The 23627-nt window shown below is 32.6% G+C and overlaps 1 protein-coding gene and 1 long non-coding RNA gene across 2 annotated transcripts in view; both read right to left on the bottom strand.

Annotated features, from left to right (window-relative positions):
- Nucleotides 1-4130: 4130 nt before the first annotated feature.
- LOC143055373 (uncharacterized) lies at nucleotides 4131-5994 on the bottom strand. The gene is made up of 3 exons (XR_012972006.1): nucleotides 5852-5994; nucleotides 5350-5472; nucleotides 4131-4824 (listed from the first exon to the last, which is right to left on the bottom strand). It is a non-coding gene; the product is annotated as an uncharacterized LOC143055373 (long non-coding RNA).
- A 2509-nt stretch (nucleotides 5995-8503) lies between these two features.
- LOC143055372 (uncharacterized) overlaps nucleotides 8504-23627 on the bottom strand; it is a 68810-nt gene continuing 53686 nt past the window's right edge. The window contains exons 11-12 of the mRNA XM_076228508.1: nucleotides 11833-12295; nucleotides 8504-8644 (exon numbers count right to left, since the gene is read on the bottom strand). Coding sequence (XP_076084623.1) covers nucleotides 8577-8644; nucleotides 11833-12295 — 531 coding nt within the window. The 3' untranslated portion in view covers nucleotides 8504-8576. The remainder of the gene's footprint in view (nucleotides 8645-11832; nucleotides 12296-23627) is intronic.

Here is a 23627-nt window from a genome sequence, read left to right as displayed (position 1 = left end):
TGGTGTGCATTCCTGGCGTTGAAGCAATGCAGGTAGTCTAGATAAGGCATCTGCATCTGTGTTTTGCTTTCCTGGCCGGTATTTGATATCGAAATCAAAAGCTGATAAAGCTGCTATCCACCTATGTCCTGTTGCATCTAACTTGGCTGAAGACAAAACATAGGTCAGCGGATTGTTGTCTGTAAGTACAGTAAATTTGGCTCCATACCGATAATCGTTGAATTTGTCACAGATGGCCCATCGTAACGCTAAAAATTCCAGCTTGTGAACAGGGTAGTTCCTCTCGGACTTCGAAAGACCACGGCTGGCGTACGCAATGACACGCTTTTTACCTTCTTGTAGTTGGTATAAAACTGCTCCTAATCCAGTTAAGCAAGCATCCGTATGTAGTTCAAATGGATTATGGTAGTCTGGGAATCCTAATACAGGTGGGTTAGATAAATGGTGTCTCAGTTCCTGAAATGCGTCTTCTTGTTCTGTATCCCAGTGCCATGGTTTCACTTCTACTGATGTTTTCTTTTGTCTTTTCTTTCCTTTTCCTTTCTTGTTAGATGTTGATGGCATCAAATCCGTCAATGGTCTGGCTTTCTTGGAGAAATCTCTTACAAATTTCCTGTAATATCTCACAAAACCTAAGAACTGTCTTACTTCCTCTGGATTTGTAGGTTTTGGCCAGTTCATAACCTTGTCGATCTTCTCTGGATCCGGTTCAATGCCTTTAGCTGACACGATATGGCCTATATACTTTACTCGCTGTTGGAATAAGGAACATTTCTTTGGCGACAGCTTCAGTCCAACTTCTCTTAATCTCTGGAATATTCTCTCTAGTCTATCGAAATGCTCGTCTACGGTCTTGGAAAAGATAATTAAATCATCCAGGTAGATGAAACAAATCTTGGTGTGAAGATCTCCTAAACATTCTTCCATTAATCGTTGGTATGTTGCAGGGGAATTGGCCAATCCGAATGGTAACCTGTTATATTAAAAAAAACCTAGTGGTCCAACGGTAAAGGCTGTTCTCTCTTTGTGCTCCTCTAATACTTCCACCTGATGGTACCCACTCTTCATGTCTAAGACAGTATAAAACGTGTTCCCTCCTAAAGAATCAAGGATCTCCTCTATGCGTGGTAAAGCGTATGAATCTTTGATGGTAATATCATTCAGCTGACGATAATCCACGCACATTCTTAAGCTGCCATCCTTCTTTCTTACAAGCACCACATTCGAAGACCACGGTGAATGGGATCGTCGTATAATTCGAGCAGATAACAGTTGACGTAGATGGTTCCTAACTTCATCAATCATTAAAGGCGGAATTCGGCGATGACGTTGTTTAAAAGGTCGGTTATCTACTAAGTCAATTCGGTGTTTGACTGCTGATGTGTGGCCAATGTCAGTATCTCCTGTTGAAAATATATCCTTAAATCTGTTTAACAAATTTTTTCCTCTATCCAGTTCATCATCGTCAAGTATATCAGTTGGTAGTTTCACTATATCTAAAATATCAGGTACGTCTGATTTCTCGGTTGGTGGTAAATCTTCAATGCTGACTGGTTGTAACTCGCAAATAATTGATCTTGGTGCTACTGTTACTGTTCTAGTGGTTATGTTTGATATTCGTACTAGTATTGGCTCTTTACGTTGACTGTTGTAGTTGACTATAGCTGGTACAATGTCAAGATCTGTTGAAAGTGTTGATTTTCCTGTAGCATGAAGTAATGCACAACCTGTTGGGTATTGTAGTTGCTTATCCATATATCCTTTAATGACTACTTCTGAATTCGGCTGAATTGTTATTGGTTTCATCTCTGCTGATTTGACTATAGCTAATCTATTTTGTTGTTTTTCCAATTCCTGGTTCCTTAATGTAAAGCATCTGAATGCGAGGTACCATGGCGTATAAAGATTTGTATCCTGTAAATACCTTGGACCAATTGCTTTACTGATATCCTCCATAACTGAACTTAAGATGTTAGTTCCTATAAGCAAGGGTGTAGTAGAACTATAATCGCTGGTTGGAACTACGAGAAATAATCCTGGATATGTGTTCATGTAAGGTGTTGTGATTCCTTCCAGTTGAAGTTCTGCCTCCACATATCCTAAATACGGTAGTTGTAAGCCGTCTGCACATTCAATCTTCAATAGCCCTGATAGTTGTTCTAGTGGCATTGCTGAGCAGTGTTTGTTGTAAAATTCCTCGCTCATCGTAGATACAGTCGATCCAGTGTCTAACAATCCATGTGTTTTTATTCCATTCAAGAAAACTGTTACCTCATTTGCCGTTCCTGCTATCCGTTGTTCCTTTGTAGTCAAGCTTGAACTGATGTGTTGTTCCTCGAAGGTTACTTGTTGAAAATTCAAAGCATGTTGTACTTTCCTTGAATTGTCCAATCTTACTCTGCATCCTACTGCTATATGACCTTGTTGTCCGCATCTCCAACATATACTATCTCCTTTATCTCTTTTTCTACGTGTGTTTCTGTCATTCGGTCGATGAATTATAGTTTCGTCCGGAATAAATGTTGTAGTTGACATCGAATTCTTGGTAAGTGTTGATGATCGAGTTTCTTTTTCCTGTAACTGAGCAGTTAGTTTCTGAACCATAGCCTTAAGCTCTGTTGTTTCATCTGATGTTATGTTCTCTTTGTCTGGTGAAGATGTACTGCTATTTTCCTTAATCACGCTATCTTGACGGTGTTGCTCTTCTATTTCTCGCATGGCTATCAATAATTGGTTGAATTCTTTAATACGGTCAAACTTGTGTATTGAAACCTTTCGAAGTTCTGGTCGTAATCCTTTCCAAAATTTTGATCTAAGCATATCAGCCGTATCTTGTTCATAAATCTTTCCTCGTTGTAGTGCTTTATTAAGAATTTCCTCTAGTCTACAACCCCATGATGATACATCCTCGTCGGCTCCTTGACATGCTGTGTAAAACTGTGCAAGAAGGACTTCTTTTACGTCTACAGATCCAAAGATGCAATCCATTCGGTCTATGACATCATCAACGGTTGCTTCAACTCCTAATCGCATAACAATTCGACTTGCTTCTCCATGGACAGAACGTCTGATGGCTTGAGATATGATCTCATGTCGGTAATTCTCCTTGATAAGACATGCTACTTGATATCTCCAAAGATCGTATGAAACATCATCTCCTTTGTCATCTCCGGAAAAGATAGGTAATTTCGGTATGTACGGCATATATAATACATCGTCCATCTTTGAGGTGGAAAATTCCTTCATCCAATTCTTAAATGCATCAGTTGTATCGGCATTCGGTTTGACTTTCATATCCTTAAAAGCTCTAATGATGTTCTGTATATCCTGTTCGGTCAATTCCTCAGACATGATGCTTATCCTGATACTTACCTTAATGTAATAAGTTTTCTGAAAGAGATTGAATAAATCAACAAATTAATTAATGTACCTGCAATAAAAAAATGATTAATATCAATGTGAAAATATATATAAGTATCACTCACCAGTCGGTCACCGTGTCTTCAATCACACAAACTGAATACCTACCATTGTGTGATCACATATATATATATATATAATACCTGATTTACCTTGAAGATATGTTAGGCTTATAACCTAACACATATGTCAAACCACTAAACACCAAACTAACCAAAGCCAAACTCAACCAACAAATATGCTCACAGAACAACACCAACTGAACTCTATACACTATACAAACCTTTACTATAGTATCCTATCTGCTGTATGAAACAAATACTACTTGTGCTATACTTACAACAGTGTACTTCTATATATGCACTTATGTATTTACCAACACTACTAACATAAACTTACATACCCAAACTGATGTAAACACTAAATACCTAACTCCAATCTACTATCTATGTACCTACTGAGTACTGAGTATACCTACTATGTATTCAACTAATGATGCTAATGTCTCATATATCTTCTTGTTCTAACTTGTGTTCATTGTGTAGATCTTACCTTGTTTCTTTTTAAGTATGAGTATGTGTGTGTGTGTGTGTGTGCTATGGGGGTGGGATAGCTCTCTCTCAAAGGGAAATCTTTATTTAACAATGACCTTTGTATATAATTACAAATGTCAAACTATAAGTTACAATTTTAGATAATAATACTATATTCAGTATACAAACTGAAACTACCTTTAAATCTGTGAATGTAAAATTTTACTTGTCAAACTACTTTTAATGTCAAAAACTGTAATATATAATTATCCAATTTCAGAAAAGATAATCTAAAACAATAAGTGAAATCTCAGAATAAGTTCCAAAAGAATTCAAAATAAAAAATAAATTTGAATAAGTTTCCAATAAAGTAATTTAAAAAAAATTACTGAAGTTTCAAAAAGAATTAAGTTTAAAAAAAATCAATTATCTACACAAGGTACACAATATACAAGCAAAGTAAACAAAGTTTATGCAATAATCTATCAAATGTTCAGTTCAAGATATAAGAGTCTTCTTCTGTTATAAATTCAAGTTTTTGTAGTGTCTAATCAAGTATTATCAATCAGATATACAAATGTACTAACATACTTTCAGGCCATATTCAATATTCACAAACTGAATATCTAAAGTCAATTTATATTTATAAATCAATTCATAAAATATCAGCAAGTAATATTCAATACAAAATTTAAGTCATTCCAGCTTCCACTGTGAGGATCCATCCTTGGAATAAACCATTAACGTGGGCGCCATTGTAAAAGTCTAATTTTCTGTTTCACCAAGTACAACTAAGTTTTCTGAGTGATAGGGTTCTTTATTCGTCAATTGTACATCACATACATTCATCTTACAATTACATACACTAACCCTGGAATAACAAATAAACAATGGTAAAGATAATCAAATAAACGATACAATTCAATAGCTTAAAATACTAGTCTATTACATTTCTATTATCATTTCAGTTCACATGTTCTTATATAGTTAAAACATCCTATATTTTAACCTTTAAACTCATAACCGTTTCTCTCAATCGATCTGACTGACTACATACAAACATCATAAATTCTATACAAACGGTATACGGTTTGAAAATATCAAAATGTAAATTTACAAACAATAAACAATAACTTCGTGCAAATTATCATTACAGATAATTTGAGTTTCGTATATAATGTCTTTATAATATAATATAAATGAATTATCATTTATCATCAATGTAAACATAAATATTGAACTTCATGTGAATCTAGCTTGAATGTTCATAATCAGGGAAGATAATCCCAGTGTAATATTTCCAAAGTGACAATGAAATATCTGTCATAGTCAAGTTATACAGGTAAACATAAATAAAATACAAATGCAATCAATTTACACAGTTAAGTAAACTCACCAATTTGTGGAACTGAGTTTGTACAATATATAACATCAACAGCTACACTATTTAACTTCTATCCTAGTGTCCTTATACAGATCAATATATCATGGATCTATGGTCAATACATAATATCATTATCTGAAATCAATAATATAATTATAAATACAAGATTCTATTAATCAAATAAATCTTTACAAAAAGGTACTTTCATTTATAAACAAACATAATATCATCCAACTTGTTTACCTTTAAATGTCTACGTCATTATTGACAATACCATACTATACATAGGTCAAGGTCACTGTTAAAATAAATCAAACTCACCCGTACAGCGAATACACAAAAGCTCTCAAAACAACCAAATCATACAATCATCTCTCAAACTAAAATCTCACACTCACTTGGACATTAGGGAAACTTACTTTTACCTTGCATGTTAATGAAATATCATAATCAGGATTCATACTTCATCCATCTGTCAGAACAAAGGCTCTTAATGTAAATAAATGTAACTTACCAAAATATGCTATATTTGTGGTTCCTGACTAAATATAAGTGTATCCGATATCACTGAATGATTCAATCCTTATATGAAAAGTAACTACAAAGACTGGATACTAAATAATTAAACTATTTAAACTTTTGTAAACAAAGACCAAAATTGACCAGACATTTAATTTGAATTCCCTCTCTAATATCACAAGACCACCAATGACCAATAAAATAAGACCTAATCACAAGTAGATTGCAAACGAATCACCTACTTCAATAAATCATCTGCAAGAGATATTTAGAATTAGTACATATAATATAATCAATGCATCCAGGGTAAATGGCAGAAAATCCACTCTACCACATGTATACTTTTTGAGGATGATTCTTTTTTTTTTTGAGTTATTGAGTTTATGAAAAAAGTGGGTGTTTTCACATGTCGATCTGTATCGAAGAAACTATTAATAATTATTCATAAAATTTCATATGCTCGTAGTGCAGTTGTTTATTCTGTTTTTTTTACAAATATATTAGAGAAATGATGGAATGACAGCAAATACAATGCAATTTCCAATATAATCAATATTTCCAAATGCCATAACTCTTTTAAAGAATAGTTGACATGCACTGATTTTCGAATGTGTCCATACGATATCAGTTTTATAGAAATTTGGCAAGAACTGTACACTTTAAAAATCTAGTTAACCATAAGGACCGAAAGGACAGACAGAGGAATGAACGTGCGATATTTTATGTACCCCGCAATGCGTCGCGCTTTGGTGAAAATATATATAGCTATTTACCAATGAAATTACGCATAGGTAATATGTCCAGTCCTCTCGCTATTAATTCAATAGTTTTTGCGAAATCCAAAAATTTCTCAAAATATGGTATAGTTTCTCTCTCTGGACAAAAGCATCCTTTAGCATATTCCTTGATAAGATTTTGTTTTTGTTTTCTGACAACATAAAAAAAATTATGGTATAATTTCCAATGAGACAACTCTGAACAAGAGACAAACATGTCACAGAAATTAACAACTATAGGTCACAGTACGGTCTTCAACTATGAGCAATGCCCATACCACATAGTCAACTATAAAAACTGTGAACTTAAAAATATTTAGAAGCCTCCCAATTTTATTCAATTGTAATCATTGACCAGAATAAAAGTTTAATTTTATGAATAAATGTGAATTCTAAACAGTGATTAAAACGTGAATAGAAGGATTTAAAGGAGTATTGTAATGAAATAGCAGCCAACCAAACAAAACAAAACAAAAACTAAAAAACAACATCTAGAGGTCAACATGTGCTATAAATTAATACATAAATTAATGCACGAGTGTGTACAGTACATGTAACCTGTATGTCAAGTTTTAAATTGCCGAGTCTTTAATTTTCAACAGTCCGTAGTCACTTTTCTTGGGATGTTTCTCACTTAGACCACAAACAAAGAGATGTATTTATGATTCACATGATTTTATTTCGAAAACAATATTACCAATTTTTAGTTAGCTCTTTACAAACAATATTTATACATCTGAAAAATGTCGCCGGTAATTTGCAACGATTACGTCGAAAAAGTCTGCCAGCGACGTCGTGCACTTTAGCGATAACGTTGAGGTTACAAAGGGGGGGGACGCAATTTTTAGGATAAATCGCGTTTATCATAGAATCCAGCACGGTGACATATATTTTTTATTTCAGATTTGGATAAAGCATGATAAAATGCAGTTCATGCAGAAAAATGATAAAAATGACATTTTCAGAAACACTTTATTTCTATATTTTTTAGATTAAAAAAAATCCATTTTGAGCATCTGGTTCGCAATGTCAAGAAAAGCTTGAACATTTGTATAGTCATTCGTGTAGGGATTTATTTTTTCCTTATTGCTACTTATCACAGCTTTAAATTGAACCCGATCTTAATAATTTACGACAAAGAATTTTTGCTCCAAAAATTTTATAACATTGTTTAACTTTTTGGCAAAATTGTACAAATCCCCAATTTTCAGCCTCAATTTTCTCGAAAACGAGCACGGTGACCTATGTTTTATTTTGCGTTTTATTTTATAACTCGCCAAGGCCTACAACATATTTAAAAATTTAGAAAATGACATTTTATCGAGAAACTGTATCGGATGCCCTTAAGTAGTGTGCAGATGGACAAAAAAGGGTACACAAAAGAGCAACCTAAATTCTGGAATGCAAATACTACCGTGCCACATAAAAAGCGATCGCAAGAGTGTTTTAGTTGACGTCAAATGGCGACACTTTAAAATGTTTCGAATATTAATTAACACAGATTTCTAATCTAAGTAAAAAGTACGATTCTTAACAAAATCATGCTGATTTTCGTTGTTAGAATAAAAACCTGACGAGGGAGGTGTGTTGCCTTCAATGTTTATGCACTTGTCAAGAGTTTAACGCCTTTTGTTCAGTAGTTCGGTAGTTGATGTGGTTCATTTTCCTCCGTTTGTAAATAGAGTAATATCTCAACAATTAGCTCCCTATCTCAAATCCTGATCAATATCTTCACAAATATTTGATATCTTGAATTCAGTTAAAGACTCATTATGTGTTCACTATTTCAGCATAGCCGTGGTATTTAAACAGCAGCATATTTGGTTATATTGGCAGCATTACAGTTTGTATCCTTTGTAAATCTGTGTCTATTTCAAGTATTTATTCTACATTCAATACATATATAATTCAAGGTTCAAAGTACATGCATATAAATTGTGAAGATCATGATTTCTTTTTCTTGTGTGGTGGAACATACGTAAACTGTTCTAATTCGACTTCCACAGCTGTTTCTGAAAATATATTAGACCATCACTGCAATCATACTATTATATAACTTCATGATAATATATTGTTCATTGATACAGTTCTGTAATAAATACGGCCCTGTTCTCTTTTCTTCGAATGTGATACTTTGTATTTACCCTGAACATCGTGACTTGTGATACATGAGAAACTTGATAAAAATTAAAAACACAAAAACACAAAATTGTACCCTACTGGAACATATCAAATCACCCCTTATTTTTCTTAACACTAGTGTAAAGTGCTCTTGCTTTAGTATCAATATTGTACTTATGTTTTTTTTATTTCACATTCTGTTTAGCTTAGACTAGTTGCATCTTCGGTCTTGTTTTTTATATCTAGAAATTGACACTGAGGGTCAGTTGACTATAAATCATGTTGGGTTAAAATTGTGTGTGTTCTACCTTCTATGCATGCAGTATTCAGTCCTACCGTATAAGCATGGCTCAAACAATGCATAAACATAAATATTTTTAGATGATAAACAGATGATAAAAACTTCATTAAAATACATCAAAGTAAGCATTTCCCTCCAACAACCTTTCCACTGTATCTGTCGGATACACAGATATTCAGTATGGTCTACCAAATCATGATCGTGTCCCCAAAACTGTCAAAGGAATTATTTAAAAAGTAAACAAGAAACATAAAAAAAGATAACGCAGACTAAACTTAATTTTAAATTATGGAAAGCCATCGGGGTAAAAAATATTAGTTCGTAAATTGTCATTTTTTAACTTGTAAGGGTTAAATTTCAAAATGCTAAATTCGTAAATTGTCATTTTGTAACTTATATATTTGTGATATGTAAATTTGTAGTTCTTGAATTAGTGTTGTAAATTGTACATAAATTGGTATTTTGCAACTTGTAAACTTGTAGATGTCAATTAACATCAATTTTTGTTTTTATGTTATTTTAAAATCAAAGTGATGGAAATCACTCATGGAAAGATTAGAAGAGTAGTTTGAATTATTTCATATTAAGGTATGGTGGGGAAAAATGAACATTTATAAAGCACTATTGCTGAAAATTGCATTTACAGCAGGTCTTTAGAAGGAAACTTGCTTTTCCAGTATATATGAGGATAAAATGAGCTCAAATTAAATAATATGGGTCTCTTAATTTGCACAATTTTATTTAAACTGCAGTTTATATCTTATCGAAATTATGTTGCCGGTTCTGAACATGTTTCAAAAAAACAAAAAAATGCAAAAATTCTTCCAGTAAATGTTACCAACTATCCTTGTAAGACATAAATCTGGACCAACAGCTTAAAACTTTAAAGTGTCAACAAACAAAATTGAAAAATGTTGTTATGGGGCATTTTATAAGTTGAAACAGAGGTTATAGGGCATTGAAGATTAAAAGTTTTAGAGTGCCTTTTGATCAATTTTTAAAGTATTTTTTAACACAGGGCATTGAAAATGTACTTTTTCAACGTAACCAATTAAAAAACTTATCTTATTGAAATGTGGATTCTTTCTTGATTGCAAACATATGTATTCACTTCTAATAAACATTCAAATGACTAAAATAGACATAATGATTGATGGGAAATAAACTAATAAACAATGGTTTGTTATAATTAAAAGTTTTAAAATTTTTAAACTGTTTCAAGCCAATTCCTGATAAAAAAAAAGTGTACTTATTTAATTGTTGATTAATTATAGATGATTATTGGAAATTTATCAAGTAAATTATAGGCCTTACTTGAATACCTTTTATTTCTTCATATTTATATTCATATTTCATTTTTTTAAGATCTTGTTAATCCATTAATCATTTATCTTTCAGATATAATTTACAGAATCACTTTATGTAATGTAGATCAAAAATAATTGGCAATAAATAAATCTATCATCCTTATAAATATCAAACATCTAATATACACATTTGTGTATTCAATTATGAGGTCAAATACTTGTGTATTAAGAATTATATTGAGTGGTCTGTATAATTATGTAAGACTGAGGTTGATAGGTAATGTGGTCAATTTGATTGGCAGTTTAGGAGGTGGGGCATTTTAATTAAAGGTTCACCTTGTCTCTGATTGTTTAGTGATAATGACAGTTGTCAATCATACTAGTTGAATCAATACCCAGTTACCTAATCAAAATGTTTTTTAAAAGCCTGCACATCAACACACCTTAATGACATACATTCTTGAATGAACTGCTCCAATAATATACCCAGTTTTTTCCAGTTTATATGTGTATTATGTGCACATATATCAGAACCATAGGGAACTATATTTCAGTGTGAATAAATTTAGTAACAGTAGCTAACCTGTCCTGTTGTTAGGGAGGCTGGTGCCTAAGTAAAGATTTAGAACAAGTTCTAATCTTTCCAAAAAAGTATTATACTTGTTAATCGACACTTTTCTAATGCTATGATTGCAAAGTGTGTGATTTGTTCATTCGATATTTGTACATTCATTTGGTGCTACATTTTAATATTATGGTAACACATGGCGCTGCTGTCGGATTTTCGATATATTTTGGGAAGTTACCAGTTTCGACATATAGAAAACGTGGATGAAGAAAGACAAATAATGTAGCACTTGTAAACAAATATTGCAGTATACAAATCTTTGACACTCTATGCCAGGGTTATTATAAAATATTTGACCAAAACAAAGAACGAAAACAATGTTCCTTATTAGTGAAAATATAATGTGGGTTGTGTTTTTTTTTTGGTGGGGGGGGGGGGGGGTAATTCCATTCTATTGGGTATAAATGTGCCGAATGCATTTGTCAAATCATACCATGTTCTTAACAGAAAATACTGGGAAAACATATCCCATTCTAGACACTGGCTCCGAAAATGTAAACCCTTTTATAAACAGGCTCGAAAAATGTAAACCCTGTACAAATCACAAATGTACAAATTACACAGTTACAAGTTACAAATTGACGATTTACAAATCAAGCAATTTTAAATTACCCAGTTACAAATTAAAGTAACAAATTGACAATTTACGAATTTAGAATTTTGAACCCTGATGGCTTTTCACACCAATTTGTCCAGTGATTTCTGAAAACAGCACATTGAAAAGTTATTGACAAAACGAAGGAGAAAATTTAAAGCATTTGCACAATCTCAAAAACTGACCGTATGGTCCGGATTAACACTAAACCTGCGAATGACAGAGAAAAGGAGGTTAAATGCATTTACCTAATCTAGCATCTGTTTCATTTTCAACTAATGTCACATCCTCCGCGGAAATGGTCTTAGCCAAAATGTCATTTAGGTGATCTGTATACAATCTGGAAGGTTTATTATGTTGCTGAAGCCTTTTCAAAAGATCAACTATAATATTACACAACTCCGTAAAACGTTTATCAGGGAGATTAAATGTCTTAGAGTGCTGCATTTCATTTCTCATATGCCGAATGCGTTCAATATCATCACCAATAGATATGTCTGTAATCTGAATAACATGCCAATCCCCACCCCATTTATTACTTGGAATGTTTCTATTAAGTGTCCTGAGATTACGGTACAAGTACGTTATATCACATTCACACCTGGGAGGCAGGTGTGGTTTATCTGGTCTCAATAGATCATATAAAACATCAGCAAGAATATTCAGCACAATCAAACCCATCCTTGTGAAATTGTGTTCTCCCTTGGTCAACTAAAGAAAAAAAGATAAAAGTATAGCTAGAATACCTCTAATGTAAAACATATGCATTGTTATTTTTTTGTTAAATACTAATCTCATAAAACAATTGAAGGCTTTGTCTGAGTACAACCACCTGGCATTTTGTTAACCAAAGACTCAGAGTAGACGCTAAAATAAAGTTGAAATATTAATATGTATTTGCACATTACTTTTAAATTTCTATCAAAGCTTTTATAGCAGGATTCGGTAAAGAACACACATATCATTTTCAAAATGTCCCGAAATCTCGAAACCTATTTCAACCAACGCATGTTTTAGATAAATTGGTACATTGTAAAAAGATGTTAAAGTGAGACTTCAACAAAATTATAAATCAAGGACAATGCGACTTTTATGTTAGTTTCAAAGTTCAGTTGAGTTAAGTTATGATTGATGGACATGAAGAGACAGAAAAGTGACTATGGCAATGTCCATGACTAGAACCTGGAACGGTCGTAGTATGGGCGTAGTCAGGTCATAAAAAGAGCCTGATGAGGACGGCAGAGCTAGAATCGTACTATAGCATTGAACAGCGAGGGGTAAACATTGTATAGTCTTAGTTGAAGCGTGGTTGGGATGCGCTGAGCACGTGCAGTACTACGATCTTACTGCGATCTACACGATTGTACTACGATCGTCATAATTTGTATTTTGTTCAGAGATCGTAGTGCAGTCATTGCCTTGAGTGACAGGGGTATTAAAGACAGATGACTTTCGTTCATTTTTCACTTGATATTCAGTGTTTGGTGTTTTTACTATTTACATTTCATCCATTTCTTAAAATCACTATTAATTTTGTCAACTGAATATAAACAAGATGTGACATGCTTGCAAATGAGACAACTCTTAACCAGAAACCAAATGACATGGAAGTTAACAATTTGTAGGTCACCGTTCATCCTGCACCAATGAGCACAATTCAAACCACATAGTCACAAAAAAGGCCTCGAAACGATCACAGTGTAAAATAATCATGATAATTTAATCGTGAAAGCAAACGGCCTAATTTATGTACAAAGCGAAAAAACAAATAAAATATACAACAACCGTTCATCCTGCACCAATGAGCACAATTCAAACCACATAGTCACAAAAAAAGGCCTCGAAACGATCACAGTGTAAAAATATAAATCAATTGCTTTTAAAAAGCAATTGTAAACGGTCTTTCCCCCTTTGAAACATAGATTGATTTGGGGGGGGGGGGGGGTTGTTTTGTTTGTTTGTTTGTTTCTGTAAGGGGTCTATAGTATTGTGTTACCGGAGAAGTTTCATGTTTAGTTTGGAAAGTTTTTCTTTTATTTTAGGTCCAGCTTGCGCGCCAGATTGAGGAGACATCACGTGACGTGGGTATATAATAACGAAAACTTAGTCTTTTTATTTCTCTTTAGGTCGGGATGTTGAACAGACAACATGTATAGAGACGGAATGTACACAATGTAATTTCTTTTGTCATTGTAGGAAATTGACATTTTGATCACAGTTCACCAGCAGTGCATGTTTTGGATTTAATTTATTCGGTGTAACTTTAAAACACATTTAAGGATTATTTTCTGATAATGTATATTTTTCAGCACCAGTTTGTAACACAGATAAGTATTTCAATATAGGAGCGGACATTTTATTGTAGCATTTCACGGAGATTTACGGACCGAGCAAGCAATTTTTACGGCATTGCAATTTGTTTTCTCTAGGAAAAGTCTTGAGAGATATCGGCACCACGTTGTTTTATGAACCTTTAGTACATGTATGCCCTGCTGACTGTAAATTTTGGGATCGATTGGACTTGTAGTTTCAGTGTTTAAGTGATAACAAGGAGGTGGATTTTTTTTTCAGAAGAGATGTAAGATCAAATATAAATCAATTGCTTTCAAAAAGCAATTGTAAACGGTCTTTCCCCCCTTAGAAAAATGATTGTTTGTTGTGTGTGTGTGTGTGTGTGTGTGTGTGTGTGTGTGTGTGTGTGTGTGTGTTTGTTTGTTTGTTTGTTTGTTTGTTTGTTTGTTTGTTTGTTTCTGTGAGAGGTCTATATTATTCCGGGGAAGTTTCATGTTTAGTTTGGAAAGTTTTTATTTTATTTTAGGTCCAGCGCGCGCCAGATTGAGGAGACACCACGTGACTTGGGTTTATAATAACGAAAACTTAGTCTTTTTATTTCTCTTTAGGTCGGGATGTTGAACAGACAACATGTATAGAGACGGAATGTACACAATGTAATTTCTTTTGTCATTGTAGGAAATTGACATTTTGATCACAGTTCACCAGCAGTGCATGTTTTGGATTTAATTTATTCGGTGTAACTTTAAAACACATTTAAGGATTATTTTCTGATAATGTATATTTTTCAGCACCAGTTTGTAACACAGATAAGTATTTCAATCTAGGAGCGGACATTTTATTGTAGGTTTTTACTGAGATTTACGGACCTAGCAAGCGATTTTTACAGCATTGCCATTTTTTTTCTCTAGGAAAAGTCTTGAGAGATATCTGCACCACGTTGTTTTATGAACCTTTAGTACATGTATGCCCTGCTGACTGTAAAGTTTGGGGTCGATTGGACTTGTAGTTTCAGAGTTCAACTGATAACAAACATGTGGATTTTTTTTTCAGAAGAGATGTAAGAACAATATTAAAGTTCAATTCTTCTTGAATAATTGATAGGTCTTTCCTTCCATTTTCTTTTATTTATACTGTCATAAATAAAAATATCATATATATTGATTCATTAATTTATTGATTAGTTGGTTGGTTGGTTGGATGATTGGTTTATTAATTAAACACTTGATATAGGGTCTCTTGAAACAAGCGAAAAAAAAAGAGACCTTGGATTCCGTATTAAACACATGAAACGGAAACATGCATTGATTGATTGGTTGGCTGGTTAAACACATTGGTTGGTTAGTTAAATACGTTTGTTAAACATGTTGGTTAAACACGTTGGTTAAACATGTTGGTTAAACACGTTGGCTGGATAGGCTCAATTAAAACAAGCGGAAAAAAAACTTGGATCCCGTATGAAACACATGAAACGTGACATGCATTGATTGATTGGTTGGTTGGTTGTGTTAAACACGTTGGTTGGTTAGTTAAACACGTTGGTTAAACATGTTGGTTAAACACGTTGGTTAAATACGTTGGTTAAACACGTTGGTTGGATAGGCTCAATTAAAACAAGCGAAAAAAAAAACTTGGATCCCGTATGAAACACATGAAACGTGACATGCATTGATTGATTGGTTGGTTGGTTAAACACGTTGGTTGGTTAGTTAAACACGTTGGTTAAACATGTTGGTTAAACACGTTGGTTAAACACGTTGGTTAAACACGTTGATTGGATAGGCTCAATTAAAACAAGCGAAAAAAAAAACTTGGATCCCGTATGAAACACATGAAACGTGACATGCATTGATTGATTGGTTGGTTGGTTAAACACGTTGGTTGGTTAGTTAAACACGTTGGTTAAACATGTTGGTTAAACATGTTGGTTAAACACGTTGGTTAAACACGTTGGAAAGGGTCAATTAAAACGAGCAAAACAAACAACCTTGGATCCCGTATTAAACACATGATACGGAAACAAGCATTGATTGATTGATTGGTTGGTTGGTTAAACACGTTGGTTTAACATGTTGGTTAAACACGTTGGTTAAACACGTTGGTTTAACATGTTGGTTAAACACGTTGGTTAAACACGTACGTTGGTTAAACACGTTGAAAAGGGTCAATTAAAACAAGCAACAAAAAAAACCTTGGATCCAGTATGAAACACATGAAACGGAAACGTGCATTGATTGATTGATTGATTGATTGATTGATTGATTGATTGATTGATTGATTGATTGATTGATTGGAATTCAAAAACTCATAAAACTGTTTAAATAGTGCCAAAAAACACATAATTTGATGACCTTGACCTTTGACCTTGTGACCTTCGTCAAGGTCATTGCTCCACAAGGTCATTGCAAAAGACCGTATGGGTCAAGGACCTTTTGTTAAAGAGTTTTGCCTAAAAATGGCTTTTTAAAAACCATCAATGGGAGTTATGTCCCTTACATGATGGTAAAATCAGTATAGTCATAATGTAAAAAAGTTGCCCCTTGAAGTACCAATCATTTTTTACTGCTTAATTTTTCTGTATCTATAACCGTTCAATAGTTATAGGGAAATGAAAAACTTTTGAAAATCTAAAATATGACCTTGACCTTTGACCTTGACCTATATTTTCTAGTTTTGGTCCAATGAACTCAAATCTGAAGACCCGCAGTCTTTATGACTTACGGTTCATGAGATTTATATGCATATCGAAAATTTAAATATTCAAGGGGAAATAACTCCTATAATAGGTCACTGGATCGCTTCGGTTAAATTTATTTGAAGTTGTAACTTTTGACAAGGAACATTTAAAAAAAAACCATTTGCCGCTAAGTCTTATAGTTTATGAGGAGTAGTGATAACAGTGTTTTTTGTAATTGGGGAGATAACTCCTATAAGGTAAATAGTAAATCTTGGTTCTTCTAATACAAGAAAGATATTATACCCTTGATACATGATACCAAAGATCATTTGTATATGTTGCGTACTTTTCTTGTTTTTCGACTTTGAAAACGGCGGAAGAAAAAGAATAATAATTAAAAACCAATTGTTCAAAGAACAATTGAAGGTCTTTCCACCAATAAGGATCTATTTTGATATGAAAATATTAAAATTCAGTTGAAAATGTCAGTTCCTATGGCTAAATGATATATAAATATGAATTTCAAGCAAAGGTCAAAATCTAGAACGTCCAATTAACCTATGACTTTGACCTCAATTTCAAGGTCATAAACCAAAGATCCCAAATTAAAACACCCTAGGTCTGTATTATGTATGGTTCATGAGTAATATCACTTTACGCATAATTCTAAATATAACAGGGGCAAAAATCCCATTTATTCTCTTCGCACCCTTCCAATCAAAATTTATAAGTTACGACATGTCGCAACTAACAATTTAGTAAAAATAATTTGTTGAAATCTTATAAGGTTAATGAAAAAGAGTGAAAATAAGCCAAAATCAAAATTTAGAATTTGACCTTGACTTTTGACCTTGACCTAATTTTCATTTTTTTGGACCAAGGATCTTAAATCAAAAAACCCTAAGCCTTGACTTTATAATGATAATGAGTTATATTACCATACAAATAATATAAGATATAAAAGGGGGAAAAGACGCATCAAATGTTTACGTACCCTTTTAACTAAAATTTACGTGTTACGCCATGTCGTAACACACATTTTGTGAAAATATTTTGTCGATATCTTATAGGATTTCTGAAAAGAAGAGATAACAAGCCAAAATCATATTTTTGAACATGACCTTGACCTTTGACCTTGACCTCATTTTAATTTTTTTGGACCAATGACCTCAAATCGAAAGACCCTAGGCCTCTATCACTAATGGTTTTCCAGTAACAAATTTATTTCATTACAAAAGGGGAAATAACTCTCATATGGAGTCTTCGTAAAGCTTCGGTGAAAATAAAAGGTAACATCCTGAGGATATAACGAGCAATTTGGAAAAACAAATTTGTCGCTTTCTTTTACGGTTGCGGAGGAGATCTGATAACAAGAAAAACAGTGTTTGGGGAGATAACTCTTACAAAGAAAAGTGTTCGGTTAAACAGGGTCAGTTTCAAAAGCGTATAGACTGAATAATATCATATATAAAAAAAACTAAGCGACATCTTTTGAAACATTTTTACACCGCAAGAAAAAAATTAGGCGGAAGAAAAAAAAAATAATCAGAACGAATTCAATAGGTCTTTCCACAAGAAAGGTGGAAAGACCTAATAATAATAATAATAATAATAATAATTAAAAACCAATCGTTCAGAGAACCATTGATGGTCTTTCCACCAGTTAAGACCTTTTTTTTATATGAAAATATTAAAATTTGGTTTTAAATGTCAATTTAAGCGTCAAATGACAGCTTATTGAACGCTTATTCCAAAAATATATGGTTTCATAAAAAAAAGGAAAAAAAAGGGAGATAATCTTTTACTTCCGGTTAAAAAAGTTTACTTCCGGTATTGTTTGATAGTTTACTTGACACTGATTCCAAAAATATATGGTTCTATATACTTTTACATTGATTTAGTGCAAAAATTTGCTACTTCCGGTTTACAAAAGGTCACTTCCGGTTGTGTTTTTTAAGGTCACATTGCTTACAACTTAATGCAAACAGTCCCATGGCTTTATCATGTGTACATATGAGGTAAAAGCAAAGGTCAAAATCTAGAACGTTTAATTAGCATATGACCTTGAGCTCAATTTCAAGGTCATAAACCAAGGACCTCAAATCAAAAGACTCTAGTCCTCTACTTTATATTGTTCATGAGTTATATTACAATACGTATGATATTAGATATATAAAGGGGGAAAACTCGCGTCAAATGTCTACGTACCCTTTCGACTAAAATTTATGTGTTACTACATGTTGTAACTAACAATTTTATGAAAATATTTTGTCAATATCTTATATGATTTCTGAAAATAAGAGATCACAAGCCAAAATCAAAATTTTAATCATGACCTTGACCTTTGACCTTGACCTCATTTTCATTTTTTTGGACCAAGGACCTCAAAACAAAAGACCCTAGGCCTCTAACACTTATGGTTTTCCAGTTAAAAATGCATATCACTTATATCAAATATAAAAGGGGAAATAACTCTCATATGGAGTCTCCGGATAGCTTCGGTCAAAATAAATCCAATCATCCTGAGGATATATCGAGCAATTTAGTAAAATAAATTTGTCGGTTTCTTATACGGTTGCGAATATTAAGCGATCACAAGAAAAACAGTGTTCGGGAAGATAACTCTTACATTGAAAAGATTTTGGTTACGCGGTGTCAGTTACAAAAGCGTAATAACTGTTCGATATCATGTACCATATGTCTAAGCGACATCTTGCGAAACAAAAAAACTGCGAAGGAAAAAAAAGTTGGCGGAAGAAAAAAAATAATAATAATAATAATAATCAGAAGAAATCCAATAGGTCTTTCCACGGAAAAGTGGAAAGACCTAATAATAAACAAACGCAATACAGTAAGGTCTTTCCATTTAAGAAAGGAAAGACCTTAATAATCATGATAATTTAATCGTGAAAGCAAACGGCCTAATTTATGTACAAAGCGAAAAAACAAATAAAATATACAACAACAAACGAATAAAAGGCTTCTTACTTGCTAAATGCATATACTGAATGTAGCATGTTTATGAGTTTGACGGTCTCTCTGGTATCTTTCGTCCCTCTTTTAAATAAGTGTAAGGGCACATAGCCCTCCTCTAACCTACGGCATTGGTGTAATAGTCATAGTTTACAAATCAGTTGAATAGGGCATAATTCATCTTTTCGATTCAAAGCAGAAAAACAAGAAACAAAAACACAGATTGACATGGCAAGGTATAAATACATCACCATAAACAAACAAAACAAGAAACACTAAGTACATATCTGAGAGTATATACAGTTACTGACACGTAGTTTAAAACCAATAACAACTTAAACACATTCATAACTTTCAAACTGAAGTACCAATCAGGACGTGTCAAACATCCAATAGATTAAAGTGTATACTTATATTTGTCTGTTTGTCTTTATTTTTAAGTCATCATGCGTTGTCAGTTTATTTTCGATCTATGAGTCTAACTGTCCCTCTGGTATCTTTCCTCCCTCTTTTTAAAGACAACATTAACAGTCAGTGATAAATACAACCTTGTGCAATCACTACAAAAGTCAAAAAGTCTGAAAAGACTGGTTTTGGTCTGAACCTGCATGAATTTTTACTCGACATTCTTTATTTGTCTGAATCATCTTTAAAAATACTTAACATAGTATGAATTTGTCTAATAATGTTCTTGATTTGTCTTAAAATTTCTCGACACTTCCTGTATCATCTGATAGGGGTCTTACTTAGTCTCCATCAATTCTTGACTGTCTTAAATTTTCCTCGATCAGTCTTGACATATTCTTGACATTCCTAATAATGTCTGAATATGTCTTGACATATTCTTGACAGTCTTATAGCTGTTTGAATATATTTCGACACATTATTGATGGTCTTAAAGATGTTTTGACACTATCTCAACAGTATAAATTGTGCCAAAAATGTGAACAGATTCATTCTGCACTGTTTATGACTTTATATTTCTATCTACTCTGTTTTATACTCATTTTTATTATCGCTAAAAAAAACTTTGAGGAATCAAGGATTAGTTTTGTATAGTAAAATACCCTTTGGGTGAACCTAAGTGGGAATACATCGATTGACCCCCAATGTAGCTTCATTTTGATTTATTTTTTAATAAAACGTTTAATTAATTGTTGTCACTTGAAATATATCAAAGTTGCTGACAAACAGCATTTAGATATTTGCCGTTCGAAACACTGCCAGTCAAATTTGCTTTACTAAAATGGGTGACTAAATGAGGCAGTTTTAAAATGTGACCATGTGTCTCTTTTAGACCCCACAAATTCATCGTGTGCATGTGTGTGACCCAAATGAGGAAATGGGGGGGGGGGGGGGGGGGGCTTTCGTTTTGGATAAAAAATTTGTTCCCATCTTGATTAAAAAAAAATAATAATTTTTTTAGACCCAAACATTTTTTTTATTTAAAATTGAATGTTTAATTTTATAATTTTAAATCAAAACTAAATATTTGTGATAATTTCTCAAGAAGTCATAGAACAAATATAAAAATCATTGATGGACCCTTTATAAATAATAGCTTTCTACCATTCCCGGAGTAGATTATTATTTTCTTTTAATCTTTGGGAAATAATTAAATTTTTTTTGGTTAAATATTTCTTTTCATATTTTTTATGAAGAAAATCCATTTCAATTCATTTTTTTTAAATTTTGTTATGATTTCAATTTTATCTATCAACAAACTTTTTTAAATTGTAGTTGCTTGGTCAGTCAACTGATACGTTGCATTGCTGATTACAGGTAAAGCAGTAATTTTCTATATCACAGTTGCGTGTACCCAGGGGTGTGGAATACCTTAATTTTATGGAGAACATCCTGTCTATGTGTAATACTTTATATACATTACAACATATGAAACTACAGAAAGTTTATTCTGTTAATCAAGAAAAATTAGGATACAATAATACTTTGCTATCAATAAAAATCACATTTTAGTACATTTATTATTTACCATATCAACATTGAATATTATGCATGTAGAATGAAATAGGTCTACAGTATGATTGGTTAATTTAGCAATTATTTATAAGTTTTAGGAATCAATATTTGTAATCATTAAAAAAAAAAATAGAGGCTCTAAAGAGCCTGTGTCGCTCACCTTGGTCTATGTGAATATTAAACAAAGGAAGCAGATGGATTCATGACAAAATTGTGTTTTGGTGATGGTGATGTGTTTCTACATCTTACTTTACTGAACATTCTTGCTGCTTAAAATTATCTCTATCTATAATGAACTTGGCCCAGTAGTTTCAGTGGAAAATGTTAGTAAAAATTTACAATTTTTTTGAAAATTGTTAAAAATTGACTATAAAGGACAATAAATCCTTAGGGGGTCAATTGACCATTTTGGTCATGCTGACTTATTTGTAAATCTAACTTTGTTGAACATTATTGCTGTTTACAGTTTATCTCTATCCATAATAATATTCAAGATAATAACCAAAACAGCAAAATCTCCTTAAAATTACCAATTCAGGGGCAGCAACCCAACAACGGGTTTTCTGATTCATCTGAAAATTTCAGGACAGATAGATCTTGACCTGATTAACAATTTTACCTCAGTCAGATTTGCTCTAAATGCTTTGGTTTTTGAGTCATAAGCCAAAAACTGCATTGTTCCCTTATGTTCTATTTTAGCCATGGCAGCCATCTTGGTTGGTTGGCCGGGTCACAAGACACATTTTTAAACAAGATGCCCCAATAATGGTTGTGGCCAAGTTTGGATTAATTTGGCCAATTAGTTTCAGAGGAGAAGATTTTTCTAAAAGTTAAAGACGACGGACGACAGACGACGCCGGACGCCGGACGCAAAGTGATGGGATTTTTTTTTTTATCAACAATCGTTAATACTTTAGCTTTCATAGTCATATTTGTACGGTAAAAAATATTCACACATACCCAAATTTTCGATTATTTTACATGCCCAACTTTTGTTTCTGTTGTAACAAGTGTAACAAGTGAAACAATTTATCAGTCATTTGACAGTATATCATATAAAGAGAAATAAAGATAAAATTATATCATGTATACTGGTCATGATTTGTAAAACTCAAAATTGTCAAGTAAACTTAAGACACAATTCAAAATGTTCAGAATATGTCAAGCCATACTGAGAAAAAATAAGAACGTTGATAATCTGTTGAGAATTTCAAGACACTATTCAAATGTCAAGAATTGGTCAAGAAATTTTAAGAATGTCGAGAATCTGTCGATTAAATTTAATACATATTTAATATAAATGAGAATTTGTCAAGAAAAATTAAAACACAAATCATGCTTTTGGAGAATGATGAGTACAAATTCAAGATAACTAAGACAAAAATTGGTCTTTTCAGATATTTAGATTTTTGTAGTGAATGCCAAAATACAGGTATCAACCGATTGTAGAACGATGAATTTACGTATGCATATGTATTTTACAATGACATTAGTTTGGTTTTAGTTACAGTTAAAAAAATCAATTAAACCAATATTTTTTTAAAATATAAATACAGTGTTAAAATGATAACTTTTTAGAATAAGTACTATATTATATACCATGGTTCTTACGAGTTAACATATCTAAACAAACGAAACCGAGGTACCTAACGCCGTCAGATCCTAAGAAACGTCAACAGTCAAAAAAGGAAAATTACCACTAGCAAGTATATCTATCATATTTATCTTTCTCATTAGAGAAGAAGGCTTTAAATGAGTTCACTGTTGCAATCAGATTTCTAAACGACCATTTAATTAAAAAGCAAAAAAAAAAAATGTTTATTAAAATTGTGTGGATGTTTGGTATAAAGGTGTCAGATTACCAATTCCTATCTGTTCAACTGAATTTTGCAAATTTCACAGCTTAAGTTTAACTTCATAGAAACGAGGTATATCCGGAATTGTACATGTAAAAGCTTTCTACATGCTAATTTTCAACATACCTTTAAAACTTTAGAAGAAAAAACTGACCAACAATAACCCCTATACTATAGAGAGCATTAATCCTGAATTTTAAATGCAAACAAAAGTGATTTTTTGGCTCAAAAGGGTCTTAATATATTTCTCTTCCATGAATTTTCA

This window comes from Mytilus galloprovincialis, chromosome 12 (genome assembly GCF_965363235.1).
Source record: "Mytilus galloprovincialis chromosome 12, xbMytGall1.hap1.1, whole genome shotgun sequence".
In the NCBI taxonomy this organism is placed as follows: Eukaryota; Metazoa; Mollusca; class Bivalvia; order Mytilida; family Mytilidae; genus Mytilus; species Mytilus galloprovincialis.
Note: the sequence above shows the minus strand (reverse complement) of the source record. Positions and strands in the feature narration are given on the sequence as shown.